Source organism: Mus musculus, chromosome 7 (genome assembly GCF_000001635.26).
Source record: "Mus musculus strain C57BL/6J chromosome 7, GRCm38.p6 C57BL/6J".
Taxonomy (NCBI): Eukaryota; Metazoa; Chordata; class Mammalia; order Rodentia; family Muridae; genus Mus; species Mus musculus.
The window spans coordinates 12,513,584-12,540,322 of record NC_000073.6 but is presented as its reverse complement, the minus strand read 5'-3'; the positions used below and the strand labels follow the sequence as shown (position 1 = coordinate 12,540,322).

At 39.8% G+C, this 26,739-nt stretch overlaps 1 protein-coding gene and 1 pseudogene across 2 annotated transcripts in view; both read right to left on the bottom strand.

The window, feature by feature from the left end:
- 2900092C05Rik (RIKEN cDNA 2900092C05 gene) overlaps positions 1 to 26,739 on the bottom strand; it is a 43,860-nt gene that overhangs the window by 16,001 nt on the left and 1,120 nt on the right. For both annotated transcript variants that reach the window (XM_017312332.2, NM_028434.3), the window contains exon 3: positions 24,826 to 24,867. In XM_017312332.2, coding sequence (XP_017167821.1) covers positions 24,826 to 24,867 — 42 coding nt within the window. The remainder of the gene's footprint in view (positions 1 to 24,825; positions 24,868 to 26,739) is intronic.
- On the bottom strand, positions 21,900 to 23,010 carry Gm15877 (predicted gene 15877; annotated as a pseudogene).

Below are 26,739 nucleotides of genomic sequence, written 5' to 3'. Positions count from 1 at the left end.
GGCTACTGGTTTGCTGTAGATTGCTTTTATCATGTTTAGGTATGGGCCTTGAATTCCTGATCTTTCCAAAACTTTTATCATGAATGGGTGTTGGATCTTGTCAAATGCTTTTTCTGCATCTAACGAGATGATCATGTGGTTTTTGTCTTTGAGTTTGTTTATATAATGGATTACATTGATGGATTTTCGTATATTAAACCATCCCTGCATCCCTGGAATAAAACCTACTTGGTCAGGATGGATGATTTTTTTAATGTGTTCTTGGATTCGGTTAGCGAGAATTTTATTAAGGATTTTTGCATCGATATTCATTAGAGAAATTGGTCTGAAGTTCTCTATCTTTGTTGGATCTTTCTGTGGTTTAGGTATCAGAGTAATAGTGGCTTCATAAAATGAGTTGGGTAGAGTACCTTCTACTTCTATCTTGTGAAATAGTTTGTGCAGAACTGGAATTAGATCTTCTTTGAAGGTCTGATAGAACTCTGCACTAAACCCATCTGGTCCTGGGCTTTTTTTGGTTGGGAGACTATTAATAACTGCTTCTATTTCTCTAGGGGATATGGGACTGTTTAGAAGGTCAACTTGATCCTGATTCAACTTTGGTACCTGGTATCTGTCCAGAAATTTGTCCATTTTGTCCAGGTTTTCCAGTTTTGTTGAGTATAAGCTTTTGTAGAAGGATCTGATGGTGTTTTGGATTTCTTCAGGGTCTGTTGTTATGTCTCCCTTTTCAGTTCTGATTTTGTTGATTAGGATTTTGTCCCTTTGCCCTCTAGTGAGTCTAGCTAAGGGCTTATCTATCTTGTTGATTTTCTCAAAGAACCAACTCCTCGTTTGGTTAATTCTTTGAATAGTTCTTCTTGTTTCCACTTGGTTAATTTCACCCCTGAGTTTGATTATTTCCTGCCGTCTACTCCTCTTGGGTGAATTTGCTTCCTTTTTTTCTAGAGCTTTTAGATGTGTTGTCAAGCTGCTAGTATGTGCTCTCTCCCGTTTCTTCTTGGAGGTACTCAGAGCTATGAGTTTCCCTCTTAGAAATGCTTTCATTGTGTCCCAAAGGTTTGGGTACGTTGTGGCTTCATTTTCATTAAACTCTAAAAAGTCTTTAATTTCTTTCTTTATTCCTTCCTTGACCAAGGTATCATTGAGAAGAGTGTTGTTCAGTTTCCACGTGAATGTTGGCTTTCCATTCTTAATGTTGTTATTGAAGATCAGTCTTAGGCCATGGTGGTCTGATAGGATACATGGGACAATTTCAATATTTTTGTATCTGTTGAGGCCTATTTTGTGAACAATTATATGGTCAATTTTGGAGAAGGTCCCGTGAGGTGCTGAGAAGAAGGTATATCCTTTTGTTTTAGGATTAAATATTCTGTAGATATCTGTCAGGTCCATTTGTTTCATAACTTCTGTTAGTTTCACTGTGTCCCTGTTTAGTTTCTGTTTCCACGATCTGTCCATTGATGAAAGTGGTGTGTTGAGGTCTCCCACTATTATTGTGTGAGGTGCAATGTGTGCTTTGAGCTTTACTAAAGTGTCTTTAATGAATGTGGCTGCCCTTGCATTTGGAGCGTAGATATTCAGAATTGAGAGTTCCTCTTGGAGGATTTTACCTTTGATGAGTATGAAGTGTCCCTCCTTGTCTTTTTTGATAACTTTGGGTTGGAAGTCGATTTTATCCGATATTAGAATGGCTACTCCAGCCTGTTTCTTCAGACCATTTGCTTGGAAAATTGTTTTCCAGCCTTTCACTCTGAGGTAGTGTCTGTCTTTTTCCCTGAGATGGGTTTCCTGTAAGCAGCAGAATGTTGGGTCCTGTTTGTGTAGCCAGTCTGTTAGTCTATGTCTTTTTATTGGGGAATTGAGTCCATTGATATTAAGAGATATTAAGGAAAGGTAATTGTTGCTTCCTGTTATTTTTGTTGTTAAAGTTGGCATTCTGTTCTTGTGGCTGTCTTCTTTTAGGTTTGTTGAGGGATTATCTTCTTGTTTTTTCTAGGGCGTGGTTCCCGTCCTTGTATTGGTTTTTTTCTGTTATTATCCTTTGAAGGGCTGGATTCGTGGAGAGATAATGGGTGAATTTAGTTTTGTCGTGGAATACTTTGGTTTCTCCATCTATGGTAATTGAGAATTTGGCTGGGTATAGTAGCCTGGGCTGGCATTTGTGTTCTCTTAGTGTCTGTATAACATCTGTCCAGGCTCTTCTGGCTTTCATAGTCTCTGGTGAAAAATCTGGTGTAATTCTGATAGGCTTGCCTTTATATGTTACTTGACCTTTTTCCCTTACTGCTTTTAGTATTCTATCTTTATTTAGTGCATTTGGTGTTCTGATTATTATGTGTTGGGAGGAATTTCTTTTCTGGTCCAGTCTATTTGGAGTTCTGTAGGCTTCTTGTATGTTCATGGGCATCTCTTTCTTTAGATTTGGGAAGTTTTCTTCAATAATTTTGTTGAAGATGTTTGCTGGTCCTTTGAGTTGAAAATCTTCATTCTCATCCACTCCTATTATCCGTAGGTTTGGTCTTCTCATTGTGTCCTGGATTTCCTGGATGTTTTGAGTTAGGATCTTTTTGCATTTTCCATTTTCTTTGATTGTTGTGCCGATGTTCTCTATGGAGTCTTCTGCACCTGAGATTCTCTCTTCCATCTCTTGTATTCTGTTGCTGATGCTGGCATCTATGGTTCCAGATTTCTTTCCTAGGGTTTCTATCTCCAGCGTCGCCTCACTTTGGGTTTTCTTTATTGTGTCTACTTCCCTTTTTAGGTCTAGTATGGTTTTGTTCATTTCCATCACCTGTTTGGATGTGTTTTCCTGTTTTTCTATAAGGACTTCTACCTGTTTGGTTGTGTTTTCCTGTTTTTCTTTAAGGACTTGTAACTCTTTAGCAGTGTTTTCCTGTTTTTCTTTAAGGACTTGTAACTCTTTAGCAGTGTTCTCCTGTATTTCTTTAAGTGAGTTATTGAATTCCTTCTTTATGTCCTCTACCATCATCATGAGATATGCTTTTAAATCCAGGTCTACCTTTTCAGGTGTGTTAGGGTGTCCTGGATTGGGCGAAGTGGGCGTTCTGGGTTCTGATGATGGTGAGTGGTCCTGGCTTCTGTTAGTAGGATTCTTACGTTTACCTTTCGCCATCTGGCAATCTCTGGAGTTAGTTGTTATAGTTGTCTTTGTTAAGAGATTGTTCCTCTGTTGATTTTGTTACCCTCTATCAGCAGGCGTGGGAGACAAGCTCTCTTCTCTGAGTTTCAGTGGTCAGAGCAGTCTCTGTAGGCAAGCTCTCCTCTTTCAGGGAAGGTGTACAGTTATCTGGTGTTTGGACCTCCTCCTGGCTGAAGGTGAAGGCCCAAAACAGGATCTTTCCCAGAAGCTGTGTTGCTTTGGCCAGGAAGGTGGCCAGTTGTCTGGAGTCGAAGATGTCGCCGCCTGAGAAGCTCTGTGGCTCTTGTCCGGAAGGAGGCTGGCCGTCTGGAGCTGAGGATGGCGCTGCCTCAGAAGCTCTGTGGCTCTTGCCGGGAAAGTGGCTGGTTGTCTGGAGCTGAAGATGGCGCCACCCAGAAGCTCTGCGACTCTCGCCCGTCCCAGAAACGGCTGGCACTCTGTATTCCACACGGTCACCCGTGCAGCCTGCCCTCCGCGGAGTCCCGGAGCCAAGAAGGCTCCCGCCGGCGCCTGTGCCACAAACCTCTCAGGCCTGGCAGACCCCCGTGCTCTCACCAGGAAGGTGGCCGGCTATCTGGAGCTGAAGATGGCGCCGCCCAGAAGCTCTGCGACTCTCGCCCGTCCCAGAAACGGCTGGCACTCTGTATTCCACACGGTCACCCGTGCAGCCTGCCCTCCGCGGAGTCCCGGAGCCAAGAAGGCTCCCGCCGGCGCCTGTGCCACAAACCTCTCAGGCCAGGCAGACTCCCGTGCTCTCACCAGGAAGGTGGCCGGCTGTCTGGACTACTTCTAACAACAAAAATAACAGGAAGTAACACTCACTTTTCCTAAATATCTCTTAACATCAATGGACTCAACTCCCCCAAAAAGACATAGACTAACAGACTGGATATGTAAATAGGACCCAGTATTTTGCTGCATACAGGAAACCCACCCCATTGACAAAGGCAGACACTACCTCAGAGTGAAAGTTTGGAAAACAATTTTGTAAGCAAATGGTCTCAAGAAACAAGCTGGAAAAGCCATTCTAATATCAAATAAAATCAACTTTCAACCAAAAGTTATCAAAAAGGATAAGGAAGAACACTTCATACTGGTCAAAGGAAATATCTACCAAGAAGAACTCTCAATTCTGAACATCTATGCTCCAAATGCAAGTGTACCCACATTCATATAAGAAACCTTACTAAAGCTCAAAGCACAAATCGTACCCCACACAATAATAGTGTGAGACTTCAACACCCCACTCTCACCAATGGGCAGATCATGGAAACAGAAACTAAACAGAGACACAGTGAAGCTAACAGAAGTTATGGTCCAGTGGATCTAACAGATATTTATAGAACATTTCATCCTATAGCAAAAGAATATACCTTTTTCCCAGCACCTCATGGTGCCTTCTCCCAAACTGACCCCATGATTGGTCACAAAACATGCCTCAAGAGATACAAGAAGATTGAAATAATCCCATGCACCCTATTAGATCACCCCAGACTAAGGATGGTCTTAAGTATCAACAAAAACAATGGAAAGCACACATATACATGGAAACTGAACAATGCTCTCTACTCAATGATAACTTGGCCAAGGAAGAAATAAAAAAATTAAAAGGATTTTTAGAATTTAATGAAAATGAAGACACATGATACGAAAGCTTAGGGGATACAATGAAAGCAGTGGTAGGATGCCACACACTCTGGTAGAGTCAGCTTGACAGGCTGAGAGACTTGGAAGCTACTCACGAGGCAAAGAGTTTCATGGAAACTCACCTCCTGGAGTCTGGCATCCTCTCTAACCCATACATTAATATTCTATTCCCAAGTTAGTCTGGTGTATGGATCCACATGCTCTCTTTTAGTATTATCTTATTATAAGTGCCTTTTAAGATTGAATTCTGACATAGCTAAGCCTTCATCAGTGTTCCAACATCCTAAAAAGTCCTTGAGCATGGAATTCAGTCCATGGGCTTGGAATTCAGTAAGAATGTTGCTATTCAGTGACATTCAGAATTGCCTCTCGTATTACACTATCACTTTGAATAAAAGCCAAGTCACTGCCCTACACAGGAATTTACCATCATCTAGGAAGAAGGAAGTTTGAGACCTAAAGAGGAACCAGAATAGATACTTAGAACTATAGATAGCTGAGTTACACCCATACACACATATTTAAAATGGCCTAAGGGAAAGGTGGACTATACAATAGACTAAAATAGGAACTATGGCAAGGGCATGAAGCCCTTGACCCTGGCTTCAAAGATTAAGTGGATCTTAGGTGGAGCTCTTTTTCATCCCAGTTGTTAACAATGAATTCTATCCCAGGTGGTTCCTGTTAGACCTTCTGTGTTTGTATTCCTCTGTTTTGTGTAAGAATCCAGTAACCTCTTTGTACCTTGCTGGTGTGTCACCCAACTTCCTTATTTTCTTCTGTATGAAAAGTTTGATGCTCGATTTGACAAATTACATTCAGATTCTACACAACCTCTCCTGTGAGCATCTGTCTGTCATCTCATCCAACACTTTGCCCACCTGCGACTAGAGACCTGTTCCACGCAGACAAAGCGGCCCAGAGGGTCTGTGGCAGTTGGAGGAAAACTCATAGCTTTAAGTGCCTCCTAAAAGAAACTGAAGAGAGCTTACACTAACTTCTTGACAGCACACCTGAAAGCTCTAGAACAAAAAAGAAGCAAATATACCCAAGAGAAGTAGACACCAGGAAATAATCAAACCAAATAGAAACAAAAAATACCACACAAAGAATCAATAATACCAGGAGCTGGTTCTTTGAAAAAAAAATCAAGATAGACAATCCCTTAGACAGACTAACCAGAGGGCTCAGAGACAGTATGCAAGTTAATAAAATCAGAAATGAAAAGGGAGACATAACAACGAAGTATATCATAAAATAATCATTCTGTTTGTTGAATATTAACAGTTGAAAATATTAAAATCATATTCTATAAATATCATGGAAATATTAATTTTTCACACTGTGCTTGAAATTAGCATTTTCTCAATGTTCAACTTCAAAGAGTTTTTGCTATTTTGAAACTTTTAAAATATACTTATTGATAAAATAATTTCCCTCCTAGAAACATTGATAATCTTTTTAAAAGTAAACTGTTAGACAATGTACACAGATATATAATGTATTTTAAATACTCTCTCACTGTCAGGTGGTATCATATAAGGGCTTTTGAATATATCTCTTAATGATTCATTTTTATATTTTATGCTCTTGTAGTATGCCTAACTCCCAAAGAATATTTTGTATGTTTTGAAATAATTTAGTATTCAATGTTAGATATAGGATCCACAGTTACCAATTGTATTGAATATTCATTAATGTTATTTTTAGGGTATGAAAGGACATGAATATAAAAATTGAACAATTTTTATGTATTATTTGATTCTCAAAATACTCAAAATTATTAATATGTCTGATGTATAAAATGCATTTAAATGATAAAAAATTTAAAAAACTGAAAAAATTAATTTTTAACAAATTCTAAGGCTAAATCTCTATATCAAATTTGCAGTTGAAGATATAATCTCTCGCCCCACTCTCCTCTCTCTTTCTCAGCTTCCTGCCCTGTCATGATTCCCTTGACCTTATAGACTCTCCCTTTAAAGTCTGAATTCAAAATACACTCTTCCTCCTTAGGTTGATTTTGGTCGTGGTATTGTATCACAGCAACGGAAAAGTAATATACATGGTGAAGGAAGACACGAGGATACTTTAAGAAGCTGATACTTTCTATCATTCCTCCACTGAGGAAATGTCCCTCAACACTGGTGACTTAATTGGAGGGTCTGTCCTGCTAAGTGAACCTGGCCAGGATTCAATCTTGTGAACCTGAGAAACAGCTAGAGAATGAAGGGAAGGGCATCAAGGAATAAGCATCTTCCTTCCTTTTTCCCTTCTTTCCTTCCATCCTCCCTTACTTCCCTCCTTCTTTCCTCTCTCTCTCTCTTTCCCTCCCTCCCTTCTTTCTTCCCCTTTCTTTCTTTCTTTCTTTCTTTCTTTCTTTCTTTCTTTCTTTCTTTCTTTCTTCCTTCCTTCCATCCTTTCTTTCTTTTACTTTATTTCTCCCTCCCTCCCTCCCTCCCTCCCTCCCTCCTTCCTTCCTTCCTTCCTTCCTTCCTTCCTTCCCCTTCCTTCCTTCCTTCCTTCCTTCCTTCCTTTCTTTCTTTTTTTTTCTTTCCATTTTTTATTAGGTATTTAGCTCATTTACATTTCTAATGCTATACCAAAAGTCCCCCATACCCACCCACCCCCACTCCCCTACCGCCCACTCCCCCTTTTTGGCCCTGGCGTTCCCCTGTTCTGGGGCATATAAAGTTTGTGTGTCCAATGGGCCTCTCTTTCCAGTGATGGCCGACTAGGCCATCCTTTGATACATATGCAGCTAGAGTCAAGAGCTCCGGGGTACTGGTTAGTTCATAATGTTGATCCACCTATAGGGTTGCAGATCCCTTTAGCTCCTTGGGTACTTTCTCTAGCTCCTCCATTGGGAGCCCTGTGATCCATCCATTAGCTGACTGTGGGCATCCACTTCGGAGTTTGCTAGGCCCCGGCATAGTCTCACAAAAGACAGCTACATCTGGGTCCTTTCGATAAAATCTTGCTAGTGTATGCAATGGTGTCAGTGTTTGGATGCTGATTATGGGGTGGATCCCTGGATAAGGCAGTCTCTACATGGTCCATCCTTTCATCTCAGCTCCAAACTTTGTCTCTGTAACTCCTTCCAAGGGTGTTTTGTTCCCACTTCTAAGGAGGGGTATAGTGTCCACACTTCAGTCTTCATTTTTCTTGAGTTTCATGTGTTTAGGAAATTGTATCTTATATCGTGGGTATCCTAGGTTTTGGGCTAATATCCACTTATCAGTGAGTACATATTGTGAGTTCCTTTGTGAATGTGTTACCTCACTCAGGATGATGCCCTCCAGGTCCATCCATTTGGCTAGGAATTTCATAAATTCATTCTTTTTAATAGCTGAGTAGTACTCCATTGTGTAGATGTACCACATTTTCTGTATCCATTCCTCTGTTGAGGGGCATCTGGGTTCTTTCCAGCTTCTGGCTATTATAAATAAGGCTGCTATAAACATAGTGGAGCATGTGTCCTTCTTACCAGTTGGGGCATCTTCTGGATATATGCCCAGGAGAGGTATTGCTGGTTCCTCCAGTAGTACTATGTCCAATTTTCTGAGGAACCGCCAGACGGATTTCCAGAGTGGTTGTACAAGCCTGCAATCCCACCAACAATGGAGGAGTGTTCCTCTTTCTCCACATCCTCGCCAGCATCTGCTGTCACATGAATTTTTGATCTTAGATATTCTGACTGGTGTGAGGTGGAATCTCAGGGTTGTTTTGATTTGCATTTCCCTGATGATTAAGGATGTTGAACATTTTTTTCAGGTGCTTCTCTGCCATTCGGTATTCCTCAGGTGAGAATTCTTTGTTCAGTTCTGAGCCCCATTTTTTAATGGGGTTATTTGATTTTCTGAAGTCCACCTTCTTGAGTTCTTTATATATGTTGGATATTAGTCCCCTATCTGATTTAGGATAGGTAAAGATCCTTTCCCAATCTGTTGGTGGTCTCTTTGTCTTATTGACGGTGTCTTTTGCCTTGCAGAAACTTTGGAGTTTCATTAGGTCCCATTTGTCAATTCTCGATCTTACAGCACAAGCCATTGCTGTTCTGTTCAGGAATTTTTCCCCTGTGCCCATATCTTCAAGGCTTTTCCCCACTTTCTCCTCTATAAGTTTCAGTGTCTCTGGTTTTATGTGAAGTTCTTTGATCCATTTAGATTTGATCTTAGTACAAGGAGATAAGTATGGATTGATTCCCATTCTTCTACATGATAACAACCAGTTGTGCCAGCACCAATTGTTGAAAATGCTGTCTTTCTTCCACTGGATGGTTTTAGCTCCCTTGTCGAAGATCAAGTGACCATAGGTGTGTGGGTTCATTTCTGGGTCTTCAATTCTATTCCATTGGTCTACTTGTCTGTCTCTATACCAGTACCATGCAGTTCTTACCACAATTGCTCTGTAGTAAAGCTTTAGGTCAGGCATGGTGATTCCACCAGAGGTTCTTTTATCCTAGGTTTTTGCTATCCTAGGTTTTTTGTTATTCCAGATGAATTTGCAAATTGCTCCTTCTAATTCGTTGAAGAATTGAGTTGGAATTTTGATGGGGATTGCATTGAATCTGTAGATTGCTTTTGGCAAGATAGCCATTTTTACAATGTTTATCCTGCCAATCCATGAGCATGGGAGATCTTTCCATCTTCCGAGATCTTCTTTAATTTCTTTCTTCAGAGACTTGAAGTTTTTATCATACAGATCTTTCACTTCCTTAGAGTCACTCCGAGATATTTTATATTATTTGTGACTATTGAGAAGGGTGTTGTTTCCCTAATTTCTTTCTCAGCCTGTTTATTCTTTGTGTAGAGAAAGGCCATTGACTTGTTTGAATTAATTTTATATCCAGCTACTTCACCGAAGCTGTTTATCAGGTTTAGGAGTTCTCTGGTGGAATTTTTAGGGTCACTTATATATACTATCATATCATCTGCAAAAAGTGATATTTTGACTTCCTCCTTTCCAATTTGTATCCCCTTGATCTCCTTTTGTTGTCGAATTGCTCTGGCTAATACTTCAAGTACTATGTTGAAAAGGTAGGGAGAAAGTGGGCAGCCTTGCCTAGTCCCTGATTTTAGTGGGATTGCTTCCAGCTTCTCTCCATTTACTTTGATGTTGGCTACTGGTTTGCTGTAGATTGCTTTTATCATGTTTAGGTATGGGCCTTGAATTCCTGATATTTCCAAAACTTTTATCATGAATGGGTGTTGGATCTTGTCAAATGCTTTTTCTGATCTAACGAGATGATCATGTGGTTTTTGTCTTTGAGTTTGTTTATATAGTGGATTACATTGATGGATTTTCGTATATTAAACCATCCCTGCATCCCTGGAATAAAACCTACTTTGTCAGGATGGATGATTGCTTTAATGTGTTCTTGGATTTGGTTAGAGAGAATTTTATTGAGGATTTTTGCATCGATATTCATAAGAGAAATTGGTCTGAAGTTCTCTATCTTTGTTGGATCTTTCTGTGGTTTAGGTATCAGAGTAATAGTGGCTTCATAAAATGAGTTGGGTAGAGTACTTTCTACTTCTATCTTGTGAAAAAGTTTGTGCAGAACTGGAATTAGATCTTCTTTGAAGGTCTGATAGAACTCTGCACTAAACCCGTCTGGTCCTGGGCTTTTTTTGGCTGGGAGACTATTTATAACTGCTTCTATTTCTTTAGGGGATATGGGACTGTTTAGAAGGTCAACTTGATCCTGATTCAACTTTGGTACCTGTTATCTGTCCAGAAATTTGTCCATTTCGTCCAGGTTTTCCAGTTTTGTTGAGTATAGCCTTTTGTAGAAGGATCTGATGGTGTTTTGGATTTCTTTAGGATCTGTTGTTATGTCTCCCTTTTCAGTTCTGATTTTGTTAATTAGGATTTTGTCTCTGTGCCCTCTAGTGAGTCTAGCTAAGGGTTTATCTATCTTGTTGATTTTCTCAAAGAACCAACTCCTCGTTTGGTTAATTCTTTGAATAGTTCTTCTTGTTTCCACTTGGTTGATTTCATCCGAGTTTGATTATTTCCTGCCGTCTACTCCTCTTGGGTGAATTTGCTTCCTTTTTTTCTAGAGCTTTTAGATGTGTTGTCAAGCTGCTAGTATGTGCTCTCTCCCGTTTCTTCATGGAGGCACTCAGAGCTATGAGTTTCCCTCTTAGAAATGCTTTCATTGTGTCCCAAAGGTTTGGGTACGTTGTGGCTTCATTTTCATTAAACTCTAAAAAGTCTTTAATTTCTTTCCTTATTCCTTCCTTGACCAAGGTATCATTGAGAAGAGTGTTGTTCAGTTTCCACGTGAGTGTTGGCTTTCTGTTATTTTTTTTGTTATTGAAGATCAGCCTTAGTGCATGGTGATCTGATAGGATACATGGGACAATTTCAATATTTTTGAATCTGTTGAGGCCTGTTTTGTGACCTATTATGTGGTCAATTTTGGAGAAGGTACCATGAGGTGCTGAGAAGAAGTTATATCCTTTTGTTTTAGGATATAATGTTCTGTAGATATCTGTCAGATCCCTTTGTTTCATCACTTCTGTTAGTTTCCGTGTGTCCCTGTTTAGTTTCTGTTTCCATGATCTGTCCATTGGTGAAAGTGGTGTGTTGAAGTCTCCCACTATTATTGTGTGAGGTGCAATGTGTGCTTTGAGCTTTACTAAAGCTTCTTTAATGAATGTGTCTGCCCTTGTATTTGGAGCATAGATATTCAGAATTGAGAGTTCCTCTTGGAGGATTTTACCTTTGATGAGAACGAAGTGCCCCTCCTTGCCTTTTTTGATGACTTTGGGTTGGAAGTCAATCTTATCAGATATTAGGATGGCTACTCCAGCTTGTTTCTTCATACCATTTGCTTGGAAAATTGTTTTCCAGCCTTTTATTCTGAGGTAGTGTCTATCTTTTTCTCTGAGATGTGTCTCCTGTAAACAGCAAAATGTTGGGTCTTGTTTGTGTAGCCAGTTTGTTAGTCTATGTGTTTTTATTGGGGAGTTGAGACCATTGATGTTAAGAGATATTAAGGAAAAGTAATTGTTGCTTCCTGTTATTTTTGTTGTTAAAGTTGGCATTCTGTTCTTGTGGCTGTCTTCTTTTAGGTTTGTTGAGGGATTACCTTCTTGTTTTTTCTAGGGCATTGTTTCCGTTCTTGTATTGGTTTTTTTCTGTTATTAACCTTTGAAGGGCTGGATTCGTGGAGAGATAATGTGTGAATTTGGTTTTGTCGTGGAATACTTTGGTTTCTCCATCTATGGTAATTGAGAGTTTGGCTCGGTATAGTAGCCTGGGCTGGAATTTGTGTTCTCTTAGTGTCTGTATAACATCTGTCCAGGCTCTTCTGGCTTTCATAGTCTCTGGTGAAAAATCTGGTGTAATTCTGATAGGCTTGCCTTTGTATGTTACTTGACCTTTTTCCCTTACTGCTTTTAGTATTCTATCTTTATTTAGTGCATTTGTTGTTCTGATTATTATGTGTCGGGAGGAATTTCTTTTCTGGTCCAGTCTATTTGGAGTTTTGTAGGCTTCTTGTATGTTCATAGGTATCTCTTTCTTTATATTTGGGAAGTTTTCTTCAATAATTTTGTTGAAGATGTTTGCCGGTCCTTTGAGTTGAAAATCTTCATTCTCATCCACTCCTATTATCCGTAGGTTTGTTCTTCTCATTGTGTCCTGGATTTCCTGGATGTTTTGAGTTAGGATCTTTTTGCATTTTCCATTTTCTTTGATTGTTGTGCAGATGTTCTCTATGGAATCTTCTGCACCTGAGATTCTCTCTTCCATCTCTTGTATTCTGTTGCTGATGCTCAAATCTATGGTTCCAGATTTCTTTCCTAGGGTTTCTATCTCCAGTGTTGCCTCACTTTGAGTTTTCTTTATTGTTTCTACTTCCCTTTTTAGGTCTAGTATGGTTTTGTTCATTTCCATCACCTGTTTGTATGTTTTTTCCTCTTTTTCTGTAAGGACTTCTACCTGTTTGATTGTGTTTTCCTGTTTTTCTTTAAGGACTTGTAACTCTTTAGCAGTGTTCTCCTGTATTTCTTTAAGTGATTTATTAAAGTCCTTCTTGATGTCCTCTACCATCATCATGAGATATGCTTTTAAATCTAGGTCTAGGTTTTCGGGTGTGTTGGGGTGCCCTGGACTGGGCGAAGTGGGAGTGCTGGGTTCTGATGATGGTGAGTGGTCTTGGTTCCTGTTAGTAGGATTCCTACGTTTACCTTTCACCATCTGGTAATCTCTGGAGTTAGTAGTTATAGTTGACTCTGTTTACAGATTGTTCTTCTGGTGATTCTGTTACCGTCTCTCAGCAGACCTGGGAGACAGATTCTCTCCTCTGAGTTTCAGTGCTCAGAGCACTCTCTGCTGGCAAGCTCTCTTACAGGGAAGGTGCGCAGATATCTTGTTTTTGGACCTCCTCCTGGTCGAAGAAGAAGGCCCAAAACAGGGCCTCTCTCAGAAGCTGTGTTGCTTTGGCAGTTCCCAGAAGCTGTCAGCTTCTGTGGTGCAGACTCTCACCTGTGCAGACTAAATTCCTAAGTTCCAGGGAGTCCTGGAACCAAGATGGCGACCACTGCTCCTGAGGCTGAGGCCGCCTCCTGAGCCAGGCGGACACCTGTCCTCTGGTCCGGACGGTGGCCGGCTGTCTGCAGCCTGCAAAGGGTACTGCCTCAGCAGCTCTGTGCTTCTGCCTGTCCCAGAAGCTGTCCGGTTTTCTGGCGCACCCTCTAACCTGTTCAGACTAATTTCCTAAGTTCTGCTGAGTCCCGGAACCAAGATGGCGACCGCTGCTGCTGAGGCTGAGGCCGCCTCCCAAGCCAGGCGGACACCTGTCCTCTGGTCCGGACGGTGGCTGGCTGTCTGCGGCCTGCCAAGGGTGCTGCTTCAGTGGCTCTGTGCTTCTGCCCGTCCCAGAAGCTGTCTGGTTCTCTGGCGCACCCTCTAACCTGTTCAGACTAATTTCCTAAGTTCTGCTGAGTCCCGGAACCAAGATGGCGACCCTCTTTCTTTCTTTCTTTCTTTCTTTCTTTCTTTCTTTCTTTCTTTCTTTCTTTCTTTCTTTCTTTCTTTCTTTCTTTCTTTCCTTCTTTCCTTCTTTCCTTCTTTCCTTCTTTCCTCTCTTTCTTTGCTTGCTTCCTTCCCTCTTTCTTCCTCTTTTTCATCCCTCCTCCTCTTCCTCCTCCTCCTTCTTTGAATAAACATCAATTTTGAAGAGGAAAAAATACTGCCAGGCATTCTAACACACACTTTTAATTTCAGCACTAAGTAGGCAGAGACATGAGGATCTCTGTGAGTTCAGAGACAGCTTAGGCTACATAGTGAGATCCTGTCTCAAAAGAAAATATTGACATGAGACTTCACAGTCCATATGAGACTTCACAGCCCATATAAACAGGATCAATTTTGAGGCTGGAGCAATGGCATATCACGTAAAGGCAATAGGCAGAAACCCAACAATCTGATCTTAATTTCCAGGATCTACAGAGTGAAGGGGAGAACCAAGTCATGAAAGATGCCCTCTGATGTCCATCACAGGCACCATAGACACAACAACATAAACACATTTTAATTCATTGATAATGCACGATTTTTTAAATTAGGTATTTTCTTCATTTACATTTCAAATGCTATCCCAAAAGTTCCCCATACCCCACCACCACTCCCCTACCCACCCACTCCCACCTCTTGGCCGTGGTGTTCCTCTGGACTGAGACATATGAAGTTTGCAAGACCAAGGGGCCTGTCTTCTCAATGATGGCTGACTACGCCATCTTCTGCTATATATGCAGCTAGAGACATGAGCTCCGGGGGTACTTGTTAGATCATACTGTTGTTCCACCTATAGGGTTGCAGACCCCTTTAGCTCCTTGGGTACTTTCTCTAGCTCCTCCATTGGGGGCCCTGTGTTCCATCCAATAGCTGACTGTGAGCATCCACTTCTGTGTTTGCCACGCCCCAGCATAGCCTCACAAGAGACAGCTATATCAGGGTCCTTTCAGCAAAATCTTGCTGGCATATGCAATGGTGTCAGCATTTGGAGACTGATTATGGGATGGATCCCCGGGTATGGCAGTCTCTAGATGGTCCATCTTTTCATCTCAGCTCCAGACTTTGTCTCTGTAACTCCTTCCATGGATGTTTTGTTCCCAGTTCTAAGAAGGGGCAAAGTGTCCACACTTTCGTCTTCATTCTTCTTGAGTTTCATGTGTTTTGCAAATTGTATCTTGTATCTTGGGTATTCTAAGTTTCTGGGCTAATATCCACTTATCAGTGAGTACATATCATGTGAGTTCTTTTGTGATTGGGTTACCTCACTCAGAATGATACCCTCCAGGTCCATCCATTTGCCTAGGAATTTCATAAATTCATTGCTTTTAATAGCTGAGTAGTACTCCATTGTGTAAATGTACCACTTTTTTCTGTATCCATTCCTCTGTTGAGGGACATCTGGGTTCTTTCCAGCTTCTGTCTATTATAAATAAGGCTGCTATGAACATACTGGAGCATGTGTCCTTCTTACCAGTTGGAACATCTTCTGGATATATGCCCAGGAGAGGTTTTGTGGGATCCTCCAGTAGTACTATGTTCAATTTTTTGAGGAACCGCCAGACTGATTTCCAGAGTGGTTGTACAAGCTTGCAATCCTAACAACAATGGAGGAGTGTTCCTCTTGCTCCACATCCTCACCAGCATCTGCTGTCACTTGAATTTTTGATCTTAGCCATTCTGACTGTGTGAGGTGGAATCTCAGGGTTGTTTTGATTTGCATTTCCCTGATGATTAAGGATGCTGAACATTTTTTCAGGTGCTTCTCAGCCATTCGGTATTCTTCAGGTGAGAATTCTTTGTTTAGCTCTGAGCCCTATTTTTTAATGGGGTTATTTGATTTTCTGGAGTCCACATTCTTGAGTTCTTTATATATATATTGGATATTAGTCCCCTATCTGATTTAGGATAGGTAAAGATCTTTTCCCAATCGGTTGGTGGCCCTTTTGTCTTATTGACAGTGTCTTTTGCCTTACAGAAGCTTTGCAATTTTATGAGGTCCCATTTGTCGATTCTCGATCTTACAGCACAAGCCATTGTTGTTCTATTGAGTAATTTTTCCCCTGTGCCCATATCTTTGAGACTTTCCCCCACTTTCTCCTCTATAAGTTTCATTGTCTCTGGTTTTATGTGGCATTCCTTCATCCACTTAGATTTGACCTCAGTACAAAAAGATAAGAATGGATCAATTCGAATTCTTCTACATGATAACCACCAGTTGTGCCAGCACCATTTGTTGAAAATGCTGTCTTTTTTCCACTGTGTGTTTTTAGCTTCCTTGTCAAAGATCAAGTGACCTTAGGTGTGTGGGTTCATTTCTGGGTCTTCAATTCTATTCCATTGGTCTACTTGTCTGTCCCTATACCAGTACCATGCATTTTTTTTTTTTTTTATCACAATTGCTCTGTAGTACAGCTTTAGGTCTGGTATGGCGATTCCTCCAGAAGTTCTTTTATTGTTGAGAATATTTTTATCCTAGGTTTTTTGTTATTCCAAATAAATTTGCAAATTGTCCTTTCTAACTCTATGAAGAATTGAGTTAGAATTTTGATGGGGATTGCATTGAATCTGTTGATTGCTTTTGGCAAGATAGCCATTTTTACTATATTGATCCTTCCAATCCATGAGAGATCTTTCCATCTTCTGAGATCTTCTTTGATTTCTTTCTTCAGAGACTTGAAGTTCTTGTTATATAGATCTTTGACTTGCTTAGTTAGAGCCACACCAAGGTATTTTATATTATTTTTGACTATTGTGAAAGGTGTTGTTTCCCTAATTTCTTTCTCAGCCTGTTTATCCTTTGAGTAGAGGAAGACCGCTGATTTGAGTTAATTTTATATCTAGCTACTTTGGTGAAGTTGTTTATCAGGTTTAGGAGTTCTCTGGTGGAATTTTTGCGGTCAGATAATTATATGATCATATCATCTGCCAATAGTGATATTTTGACTTCTTCCTTCCAATTTGTGTCCCTTTGACCTCCTTTTGTTGTATAATTCCTCTGGCTAGGACTTCGAGTACTATATTGAAAGATAGGGAGAGAGTGGGCAGCCTTGTCTAGTCCCTGATTTTAGTAGGATTGCTTCAAGTTTCTCTCCATTTAGTTTGATGTTAGCTACTGTTTTGCCATATATTGCTTTTACTATGTTTAGGTATGGATCTTGAATTCCTTATCTTTCCAAGACTTTTATCCTGAAGGGGTGCTGGATTTTGTTAAATGTGTTCTCAGCATGTAATGAAATCACCATATGGTTTTTTTCCTTGAGTTTGTTTATATAGTGGATCTCGTTGATAGATTTCCATATATTGAACCATCCTTGTATCCCTGGGAGGAAGCCTACTTGATCATGATGGTTGATCATTTTGGTGTGTTCTTGGACTCAGTTTGCAAGAATTTTATTGAGAATTTTGGCATCGATATTCATAAGGGATATTGGTATGAAATTCTCATTCTTTGTTGGATCTTTGTGTGGTTTAGGTATCACAGTAATTGTTTTTTCATAGAATGAGTTGGGTAGTTCCTTCTGTTTCTATTTTGTGGAATAGTTTGAGGAGCATTTGTATTAGGTATTCTTTGAAGATCAAATAGAATTCTGCATTAAACCCATCTGGTACTGGGCTTTTTTTTTTTTTTTCATTGGTAGATTATTAATGACTGTTTCTATTTCTTTAGGGGACATAAGACTGTTTATATTGTTTATCTGATCCTGATTTAACTTTGGTACCTGGTAACTGTCTAGAAAATTGTCCATTTCATCCAGGTTTTCCAGTTTTGTTGAGTATAAGCCTTTGTAGTAGGATCTGATGATTTTTTTTTTTTTTTGGATTTCCTCGGTTTCTGTTGTTTTACCTCCCTTTTTGTATCTGATTTTATTAATTTGGATACTGTCTCTGTGCCCGTTGATTAGCCTGGCTAAGGGTTTATCTATATTCTTGATTTTCTCAAAGAACCAGCTCCTGGTTTGGTTGATTCTTCATATAGTTCTTTTTGTTCCTCTTTGGTTAGTTTTAGCCCTGAGTTTGATTATTTCCTGCCATCTTCTCGGGCATATTTGCTTCCTTTTGTTCTAGAGCTTTCAGGTGTGCTATCAAGCTGCCAGTACAAGCTCTCTCCACTTTCTTTTTGGAGGCACTTAGAGCTATGAGTTTTCCTCTTACACTGTCTTTATTGTGTCCTATAAGTTTTGGTATGATGTGTCTTCATTTTCATTAAATTCTAAAAAGTCTTTAATTTTTTTCTTGACCAAGTTATCATTGAGTAGAACATTGATCAGCTTCCATGTGTATGTGGGCTTTCTGTTGCTTTTGTGCTATTGAAGACCACTCTTAATCCATAGTGATCTGATAGGATGCATGGGATTATTTCAATCTTCTTATTAAAAAGTCAAAGCATTTGTTAGAAAAAGGACTTCACTGACAACCCACTGAGACCACTCTCCCATTTTTATAACTAGCTAAGAACTTTAGCTGTGAGCTTTCAGTTGAGGTCTGATTTGTGACAGATTATATGGTCAATTTTTGGGAAGGTACCTGAGGTCCTGACAAAAAGGTATATTCTTTTGAATTAGGGTAAAATGTTTTATAGGTATCTTTTAAATCCATTTGGTCCAAAACTTCTGTTAGTTTCACTGTGTCTCTCTTTAGTTTGTGTTTCCCTGATCTGTGGATTGCTGAGAGTGGCGTGTTGAAGTCCCCCAGAATTATTGTGTGAAGTGCAATGTGTGCTTTTATTTTCAGTAGGGTTTCTTTTATGAATGTGGGTGCACTTGCATTTGGAGTGTAGAAGTTCAGAATTGGGAGATCTTCTTGGTAGATTTTTCCTTCGATGAATATTAAGTGTTCTTGCTCATCTTTTTTGATGACTTTTGGTTGGAAGTTGATTCTATCCGATATTAGAATGGCTACTCCCGCTTGTTTCTTGGGATCATTTGCTTGGAGAATTGTTTTCCAGCGCTTTCTTTTGAGGTAGTGTTTGTTTTTGACACTGAGGTGCATTTCCTGTATGCAGCAAAATGCTGGGTCCTGTTTAGCTATCCAGTATGGTAGTCTATGTCTTTTTAATTGGGGAGTTGAGTCCATTGATGTTAAAAGATATTAAGGAAGTGATTGTTGCCTCCTGTTATTGTTGATGTTATTTTTATGTTTGTGTGGTTATTTTCTTTTGGGTTTGTTGAAAGAAGATTTTCTTGCCTTTTCTAGGGTATAGTTTCCCTTCTTGTGTTGGTGTTTTCCATCTATTATCTTTCATAGGGCTAGATTTGTGGAAAGATAGCATGTAAATTTGTTTTTGTCATGGGAAATCTTGGTTTCTCCATATATGGTAATTGAGTGATTTGCTGGGTATAGTGGCCTGGGCTGGCATTTGTGTTCTCTTAGGATCTGTATAACATCTGTCCAGGATCTTCTGGCTTTCATAGTCTCTGGTGAGAAGTCTGGTATAATTCTGATAGGTGTGCCTTTATATGTTACTTGACCTTTTCCCCTTATTGCTTAATATTCTTTCTTTGTTTAGTGCATTTGGTGTTTTAACTACGTGATGGGAGGAATTTCTTTTCTGGTCCAGTCTATCTGGAGTTCTGTAGGCTACTTCTATGTTCATGGGCATCTCTTTCTTTAGGTTAGGAAAGTTTTCTTCTATAATTTTGTTGGAGATATTTACAGGCCCTTTGAGTTGGGAATCTTAGCTCTCTTCTATACCTATTATCCTTAGGTTTGATCTTCTCATTGTGTCCTGGATTTCTTGGATGTTTTGGGTTAAAAGCTTTTTGCCTTTTGCCTTTTCTTTGACTGTTGTGTCAATGTGTTCTATGGTGTCTTCTGCCCCTGAGATTCTCTTTTCTATCTCTTGTATTCTTTTGGTGATGCTTGCATCTATGACTCCTGATCTCTTTCCTAGGTTTTCTAACTCTAGGGGTGTCTCCCTTTGTGATTCCTTTATTGTTTCTACTTCCATTTTTAGATCCTGGATGGTTTTGTTCATTTCCTTAACCTGTTTGATTGTGTTTTCCTGTAATTGTTTAAGTGATTTTTGTGTTTCCTTTTTGAAGTCTTCTACCTTTTCAGCTGTGAGTCCCTCCTTCTTGAATGTATCTCCTCATTTCTCCCTCCTCAAAAAATCTGTTGAAATTGTTTTTATACCTTAAAATCATATTTTTATTTCATATACTTATTTCCTTGTGTATATGTATGTGTTTTTTTTGTATTTTGTGGAATGCATCTGGAAGTCAGAGTTCAGTTTAATGGAGCTCATTCTTTTCTTCCACCATGTGGGCCCAAGGGATCTTTCTCAGGGTTTCAGGTTTGGCAGGAAGCATCTCATCTCTGCAGAGTCTTCTCATGAGCCCTGACTTTATCTTTCTAAGAATCATCTGCTGTATAAGCTACAGTCATTACCAACTTACAAACAATATTTTGACAATACTCTCAGCCATGGTAGTACAGTTTGGGAGGTTAAGGCAAAAAGGTTGTAAGTTCAAGACCAGTTTGGGCAATTTAGTGAGTGGGACCCTATTGAGCCATAATAGGAAGATAAAGAAATTATGGGACATAAAGTGGAAAGGAAGCCCTCGCCTGGCTTCTGAATAAGCCTATGGTCAGCAGAGAAGTAAGAAATCCAGTAAAATTAGCACTTGTTTTAAAGGCCACCAATACAGCATCAACATTCTTTCATAAATACATATTTCATGTTAAAATAGCAATGACCTGGGCTTACAGCCTGAATGTTTATGAAGGGCTCTTATTCCTTCTGAAGGTCTGGAAAACTTGGTTCATAGTAAAGATTTCCTACCTTCCTGTAACCTTGTAGCTTCTCATTTGTAATACTGTGAGGTCTCCCTCAGAAATTCCTTAGTGATAAGATAGTAATTTCCAATGCTACCAAAACCCTACATCTTACTGTTGTAAGAATCAGTGAGCAACAACTCTCCTTGGGTATCTGTACCACACTTTGGAACATCTTCCTTCCTTCTGAACTCCTCTCTTTATCCTTAGCCTATATTAAAATACCTGTATTAAGATCACTTTTTTTATAACCTAGCTATGCCTGAAATATTCACAGCACCAAAGTATAAATATTCATGTGAACTGAGTCAGAGTCCCTGACTCTAGGGGATTTGCACAGTCCATGAGAGAAAGAGTGGGGAGCAGATGTCTCTTTGATCTGTTCCCCAACACACTGGCCCTATCTTAAAGTAGTAATAATAACAACGTTGAGGACATTGTTCAGTAGTAGAGCATGTGGTTCCGCATGTATGAGTCCCTAGGGACAAACCTCAGGAGCACACATAAGTACAGTTCTTAAACATCTTGCCCACTTTCAACCTTATAGCTGAAAAACTCGATCAGTGTGATGCTTCAACATGTTTCTCTTATTATGAGTGAGTAACACATCTTCCCATATAAACAACAGCCAAGAGCTCCAAGAGAGTGTTCATGACCCCAAGCAGTTGTGGTGGAGAACTACTTCCTTCCTCTAGCTGTAGAACCTACAGCTGAGAGCTGAAGCCCATGCTTCAGCAAACCACTAGCACTAACTGAAAAACAGGTTTGTGCCAAAAAATGAGAATCGAAGCCTTCTCACATCCTGATTCTAAGCAAAGCTTTATGCTTTGGTAGTGGCATGAACAAGTAACGCAATCATAGCTATGCTTTAAGATTAGCAGTGCGTTTGGGACTGATGGATCTATTCACTATTATTTATGTACTTTGATACTTCGACATTTGAGGGTCTTCCTGATCCTGCATACACCACCAGAACAAGATCAGTTAACTTCTAAAGATGGAAAAGCTCATCTTTATGTGCAAAGAAAACAACTCAATCCAGTGAGTAACTGTCTTTAGACTGTAGATGACTACTGTGCAGCTGTCCTTATCACTCCAGGGCCCAGCACTGGATAAACTCGGAACAGCCCTTGATCCAACTGAAATTATTCAAACTACTTGACTTACAGGCTTCTTATCATGCCTTAGTTTTGCTTGTGAAAATAAAAATAAAATCTTTTTTTTTTTTTTTTTTTTTTTTTTTAGAAAGAAGCTGAGATGACAAAGGCTGATTGAAAACTTTTTTTGTTTGATCAATATGTTTATTGTCTTTATGAAAAACATCTTCATAGAAAATTGCTTTAGCTTTCAGCAGCCTGTTCCTGAGCTCTGAGGAAGCTTGCCTTCTTTTGAGCAACCCAGTCTTTTTTCTGGGCAAGAGACATTTTGGGATGATTTCACCTCTTTTTCTTTACTTCTCTCTTGGGCTTCTTCACATAGACTGGATTCTCTCAGATATCAGCATGAACTTTCTTATACATCTCCATGTCTAGAGTTATGTTGTTTTTGATGTACTGAGAGAAGTGTTTCTTATAGCACATGTAGTCTGCCACATTCTGACCCATGATGTGCTTCCAATGTACCTCTGCATTGAATTCCTTGCTTTCAGAGTAGTCAGGGAATTGTTTGGTACTATAAGGAATAGACAAGCCTCCATCCACAGCTTCCTTCAGGGCCCCAAAACTTTATTGCCAGTTGTAGTTTGGGTAATACCTGCATCCAAATAGTAAGTCAAGGCACCAGGCTGACCGTCAATGCTTTCCACATTGTACTTATCTCCATTCACCTCCATTTGGCCTTTATAGATCTTGTCCATGCATGACAAGATCTATAAAGCATGAACTTCCTTATACATCCCCATGTCTAGAGTTATGTTGTTCTTGATGTACTGAGAGAACTGTTTCTTATACGCATCTTCATCTTCCTCCACTAGGTAGCACATGTTACGTATTTAGAAGCCTGTAGCCAGCAGCAAGCCAGTGGAATAGGCTGAAGTATAATTTGTCAGGCCAACTTTCATACAGTATTTGGAAGCTGCACGGATGATCATATCGCCCTCTATACAGGCATATATCGTCTGGAAGATTATATCTCTGTTAGTTAAACAAACTATCATCCTATATTTGGGTGTGTTATACTTATTTTTGTCCTGGATCACCAATCATTTCCGCACGGTAGTCAGTTTTACCCTCTCGCTACCTTCTAAATCTGACTTGGTATCTTTTAAAGTGACCTTATTCTTGACAATTTTCATGAACCACACATCCTGTGGATCAGAGACCTACAACCACAGCTCCACACAGACCTGCAGAGTCGGCTGAATGACGGGGAAAAAGACTGGAATCATGCACACATGCCGATTGATAACTTTAATGATGTGGAGAAGTTTGAGTGCTGCAGGTCTAGAGTCAAATTATCAATTTTCATGATGTAGAGAAGTTTGAATGCTGCAAGTCCAGAGTCAAATTATCTTGGACTATCTTTACGCCTTCAATAGCCATTTATTACCTTCCTCTGGTGTGATCTAACACCTTTCTTATCATTAGGTAGATCTTTGAGCCTTTGGTAGATCTTTGAAATGTATAGATAGACAGAACCTTAGTTTCTGAAAACTAAGAAAAGGGCAAAGGATAACATCTGAGGCCTGTAGCTGAGATTTACACACTTCACTGTAAACCAGTTTCCTGATATTTCTACCAATACATTTGAAAAGTGTCTTGATTATCTTTGTCCTATGCCTATAAAAAGTTCATGAGACTGTTACCACATTGGAACATGGAATTTGAGGAAACCTGAGTCTATGTTTTCAGGAAATGGATACTCATATTTGGTTCCAGAATAAACTATCTTTTATTCCCTTTGAGATGAGCATTATATTTTTTTCATTGACTTATTTCCATATCAACATCCCCTAAATACCTGATTCAACCAAATCCCAGGCACATTGCAAAACAAGATAGCTGAGTCCAATCATAATTCTTACCCCTCATCTATGAAAGCTTATTTTTTGCAGGAGATGAAGACTATTACTGAGATCCATGACTGGTTAAAATATAAAGACTAAGTGAATATGGGGAAACCAATCAGAAATGGCACATCTATAACACAAGTACACACAAGACTCAGATAATATCTCAGAAAATGGGGCATAAGAATAGTAAGAGCCAAAGAACCAGGATGTTTCTGGGATATAGTGTCTTCTAGCCATGACAAGCAAGATGCATCCAAGAATTCTTAACAATATGGTCACCTAAACAATACTTGCATAATGACAATCCTAGTTACATAACAACCTAGAATGGAGAAATTTCACAAATCCCAACCCATAGATGAAAAGCTGCAGGCAATAATTGTCTATGGATATAAGCAAAATCTGATTTCTCTAGGAACCAGCCCCCTTAATGGCTATCCAATCTCAAGTTGTCAACCTTAGACAGATCATATGAGCATCACTAAATGGATCCATTAAGGTGTGTGTGTGTGTGTGTGTGTGTGTGTTTGCGTGTGCACGCATGCTCACACTCATGTTTGTACCCATACATGTGTATGTGTGTGTTAACATTAATAATTAAAGAAGAAGTAAATTATCTAAGGAGTTGTAGTGGAATATGGCAGGAATTGGAGAGGAGAGGGATGGAAATGATGTAAATACAGTACTCATATAGGAAATTCTCAAAAAGTAAAAAAAATATAAATCTAACTATATAAGACAAGAATGCTGAGTGAGGAATCTACTCTTGACAGGCATTTAGCAAACCTTTAGCATTTAGGAACTTCTAAGGTTGGAAGAACAGCAAAGTAGAAAGCTGGATTTTGTTTAAAAAGGACTCTGCAGCAGGCAGTCTTGGGAAAACTCTAAGCAGAAAAGCCAAGAGAGAAGTAGCTCCCAGAAAGTCAGCACCAAGACTGGGAGGACTGGTTTCATATTCTGCATTGCCCAAAGAAAGGTGGGACTCTAACTCAGTCTATGCTTTGTGATTTACAGCCTCTCTGCTTCTCTCTAGTGAGGACCAGGTGGCACCATCACAAATCCAACTATTCAAAGGGATTGGTTTTATCTACTTTTTGCCAAGGTGGCCTCTAGACTAGTGGTCATACTCACTGGTGTTCTTTAGAGTCTCACATTGTATTAGCCTTGGATCCCACTTGTACTACCAGTTCCTTTGACTCACCTTTATTTGTATCGAATTCTGATGGCTTCACAGTTGGTCTAGCTAGAAGGCCATTGGAGGGGAACAAAGAGAAGACAGTGGTTTAAGACAGAGTTGGGAGAGTGGGGCTATAATAGACAAAGAAATCAACAGAGTATCCAGATAGCTAAGATAATAAATGTTAGTAAATCCATCCCAGTATCTAGCAGACATTTAAGTTCGTTTGCTAAATCATTGTCTTCTCTTTATATCTGGTGCTTTATTTTATGACTGGGATTTCAAAAACATAACTCCTTAGTTTTGCAGACTCAGGAGCTGAGGACCTCCCTTCCAGGATAAGGGCATGGAAAGACAGAGTTGAAAGCTGTTGTACTCTATCACAAAGAGGGCCAGGACCAGTGAAGCCATCAGTAATGGCTTTTTTCAGACATAGATGAAAAGCAGCTAGCACCCTTAATTACCGAGCCATCTCTCCAGTCCTGCACCCATGTTTATATATTTGTGCTGCTCTCAACTTGGGTCAAATAAGCTTATCATCGCAGTACACTGAAGTGGAAACTTCTAGTTCTCTGGAAAGTTACTTATGTCTAATGAAGTTTTGCTGGGGCACACTGGTAAAAGTATATCTTGCTAAAGCAAACACATGAAAGATTTTTCTCTTGAAGCAGACACAGGTGAAAGGATGTTTGGATATAGCAAACAAATGAAAAGACCCAGGAGGAAGGAGTATAAATATGACCCCACAGACAGTGGGAGATGAGCACTGAGCCTTGGTTTGGCTTGCTCCACCTTATTATTCTTTGCTAAAACCAGGCATGTATCAGTTTGCCTTACATAGTGTTGTTGAGCTCAACTTGTGATAACACTGTCATTGAGAGAAACTTGCCCAAGAACTGCTTGTGAGGTTCCTGTAGCAGCTTGCAGCTTCCGTGGCCTTGCCTTAGACTGGTTGGCGAGCCTGGTGGTTTCTTCAGGCTTGAACTACAATTGCTGGTTCATGCCTGGTGTCTGCCTGCCTAGAGGACTGGTCTGCAGCAGCTGAATCTTATTTGATGTTTGCTATAGGAATGAACTGCTGCCAAAGAAGATTGAGTTTGCCACTCCCACTGCCCCTGGCCCCTAAAGAACTACTGCCGAACAGGTCTACTTCCTCCATACTCTAATAACTTTTTTCTTTTACTACCTCTGTTGGGTTGTGGGCCAGAGGAGAGGTTGAACCATTATTAAAAGTAGGTTGCAAAAAATTTATGCCTATAGTACACATTACTGTTCAAAGTGGTAAGAAGAGATGCCTACAAGTGCTTGGGTATAGATGTATACTTGTCATTAACCCTTTACCCACGCTTTAAGGTTTAGGGACCACCATGGAGGAAGAGCAGAAGAGAGGCTGAAGATGGGAGGCATGCTGTGAAATGTTATCCTTTTGACATGACATGGTTGTTGCACACATAAACTCATAGCAGTTGTGATTACCTGCATACAGTCAATCATACATACATCTAATGTGGAGGAAGAAGGGCTTCCAAGGTCCCATACCAACTAAGGATTTTACTGGAAGTTGATGTCTGTTAGGGGGTGTAAAGCTTTTCTTTTTCTTTTTCTTTTCTTTTTTCTTTTTTTTTTTTTTTTACAATTGTGTTCCCTGGCAGGTTCCCAATGCCTTTATGGGTGACTCTACACCAGTGAGCACTAACTAGACTTAGAGGGTTAAAAATAGTTAAAAATAGTATAAAAGGAAGACAGAAATCTTAGAGGGAGGTGTGACAAGGGTGCTGTGCTTACGGAGAGCCATAGACAGGGGAGTGAGTATGAGCAGCAGGATACGGTGTATACACATACGACAATTTCAAAAAATAAATAGAAACTTAAATTTAAAAAAATATTTTTTTTTTGTCAACCTACCCCTGAGCTAAGGATGGAAGTTAGGACCTTACA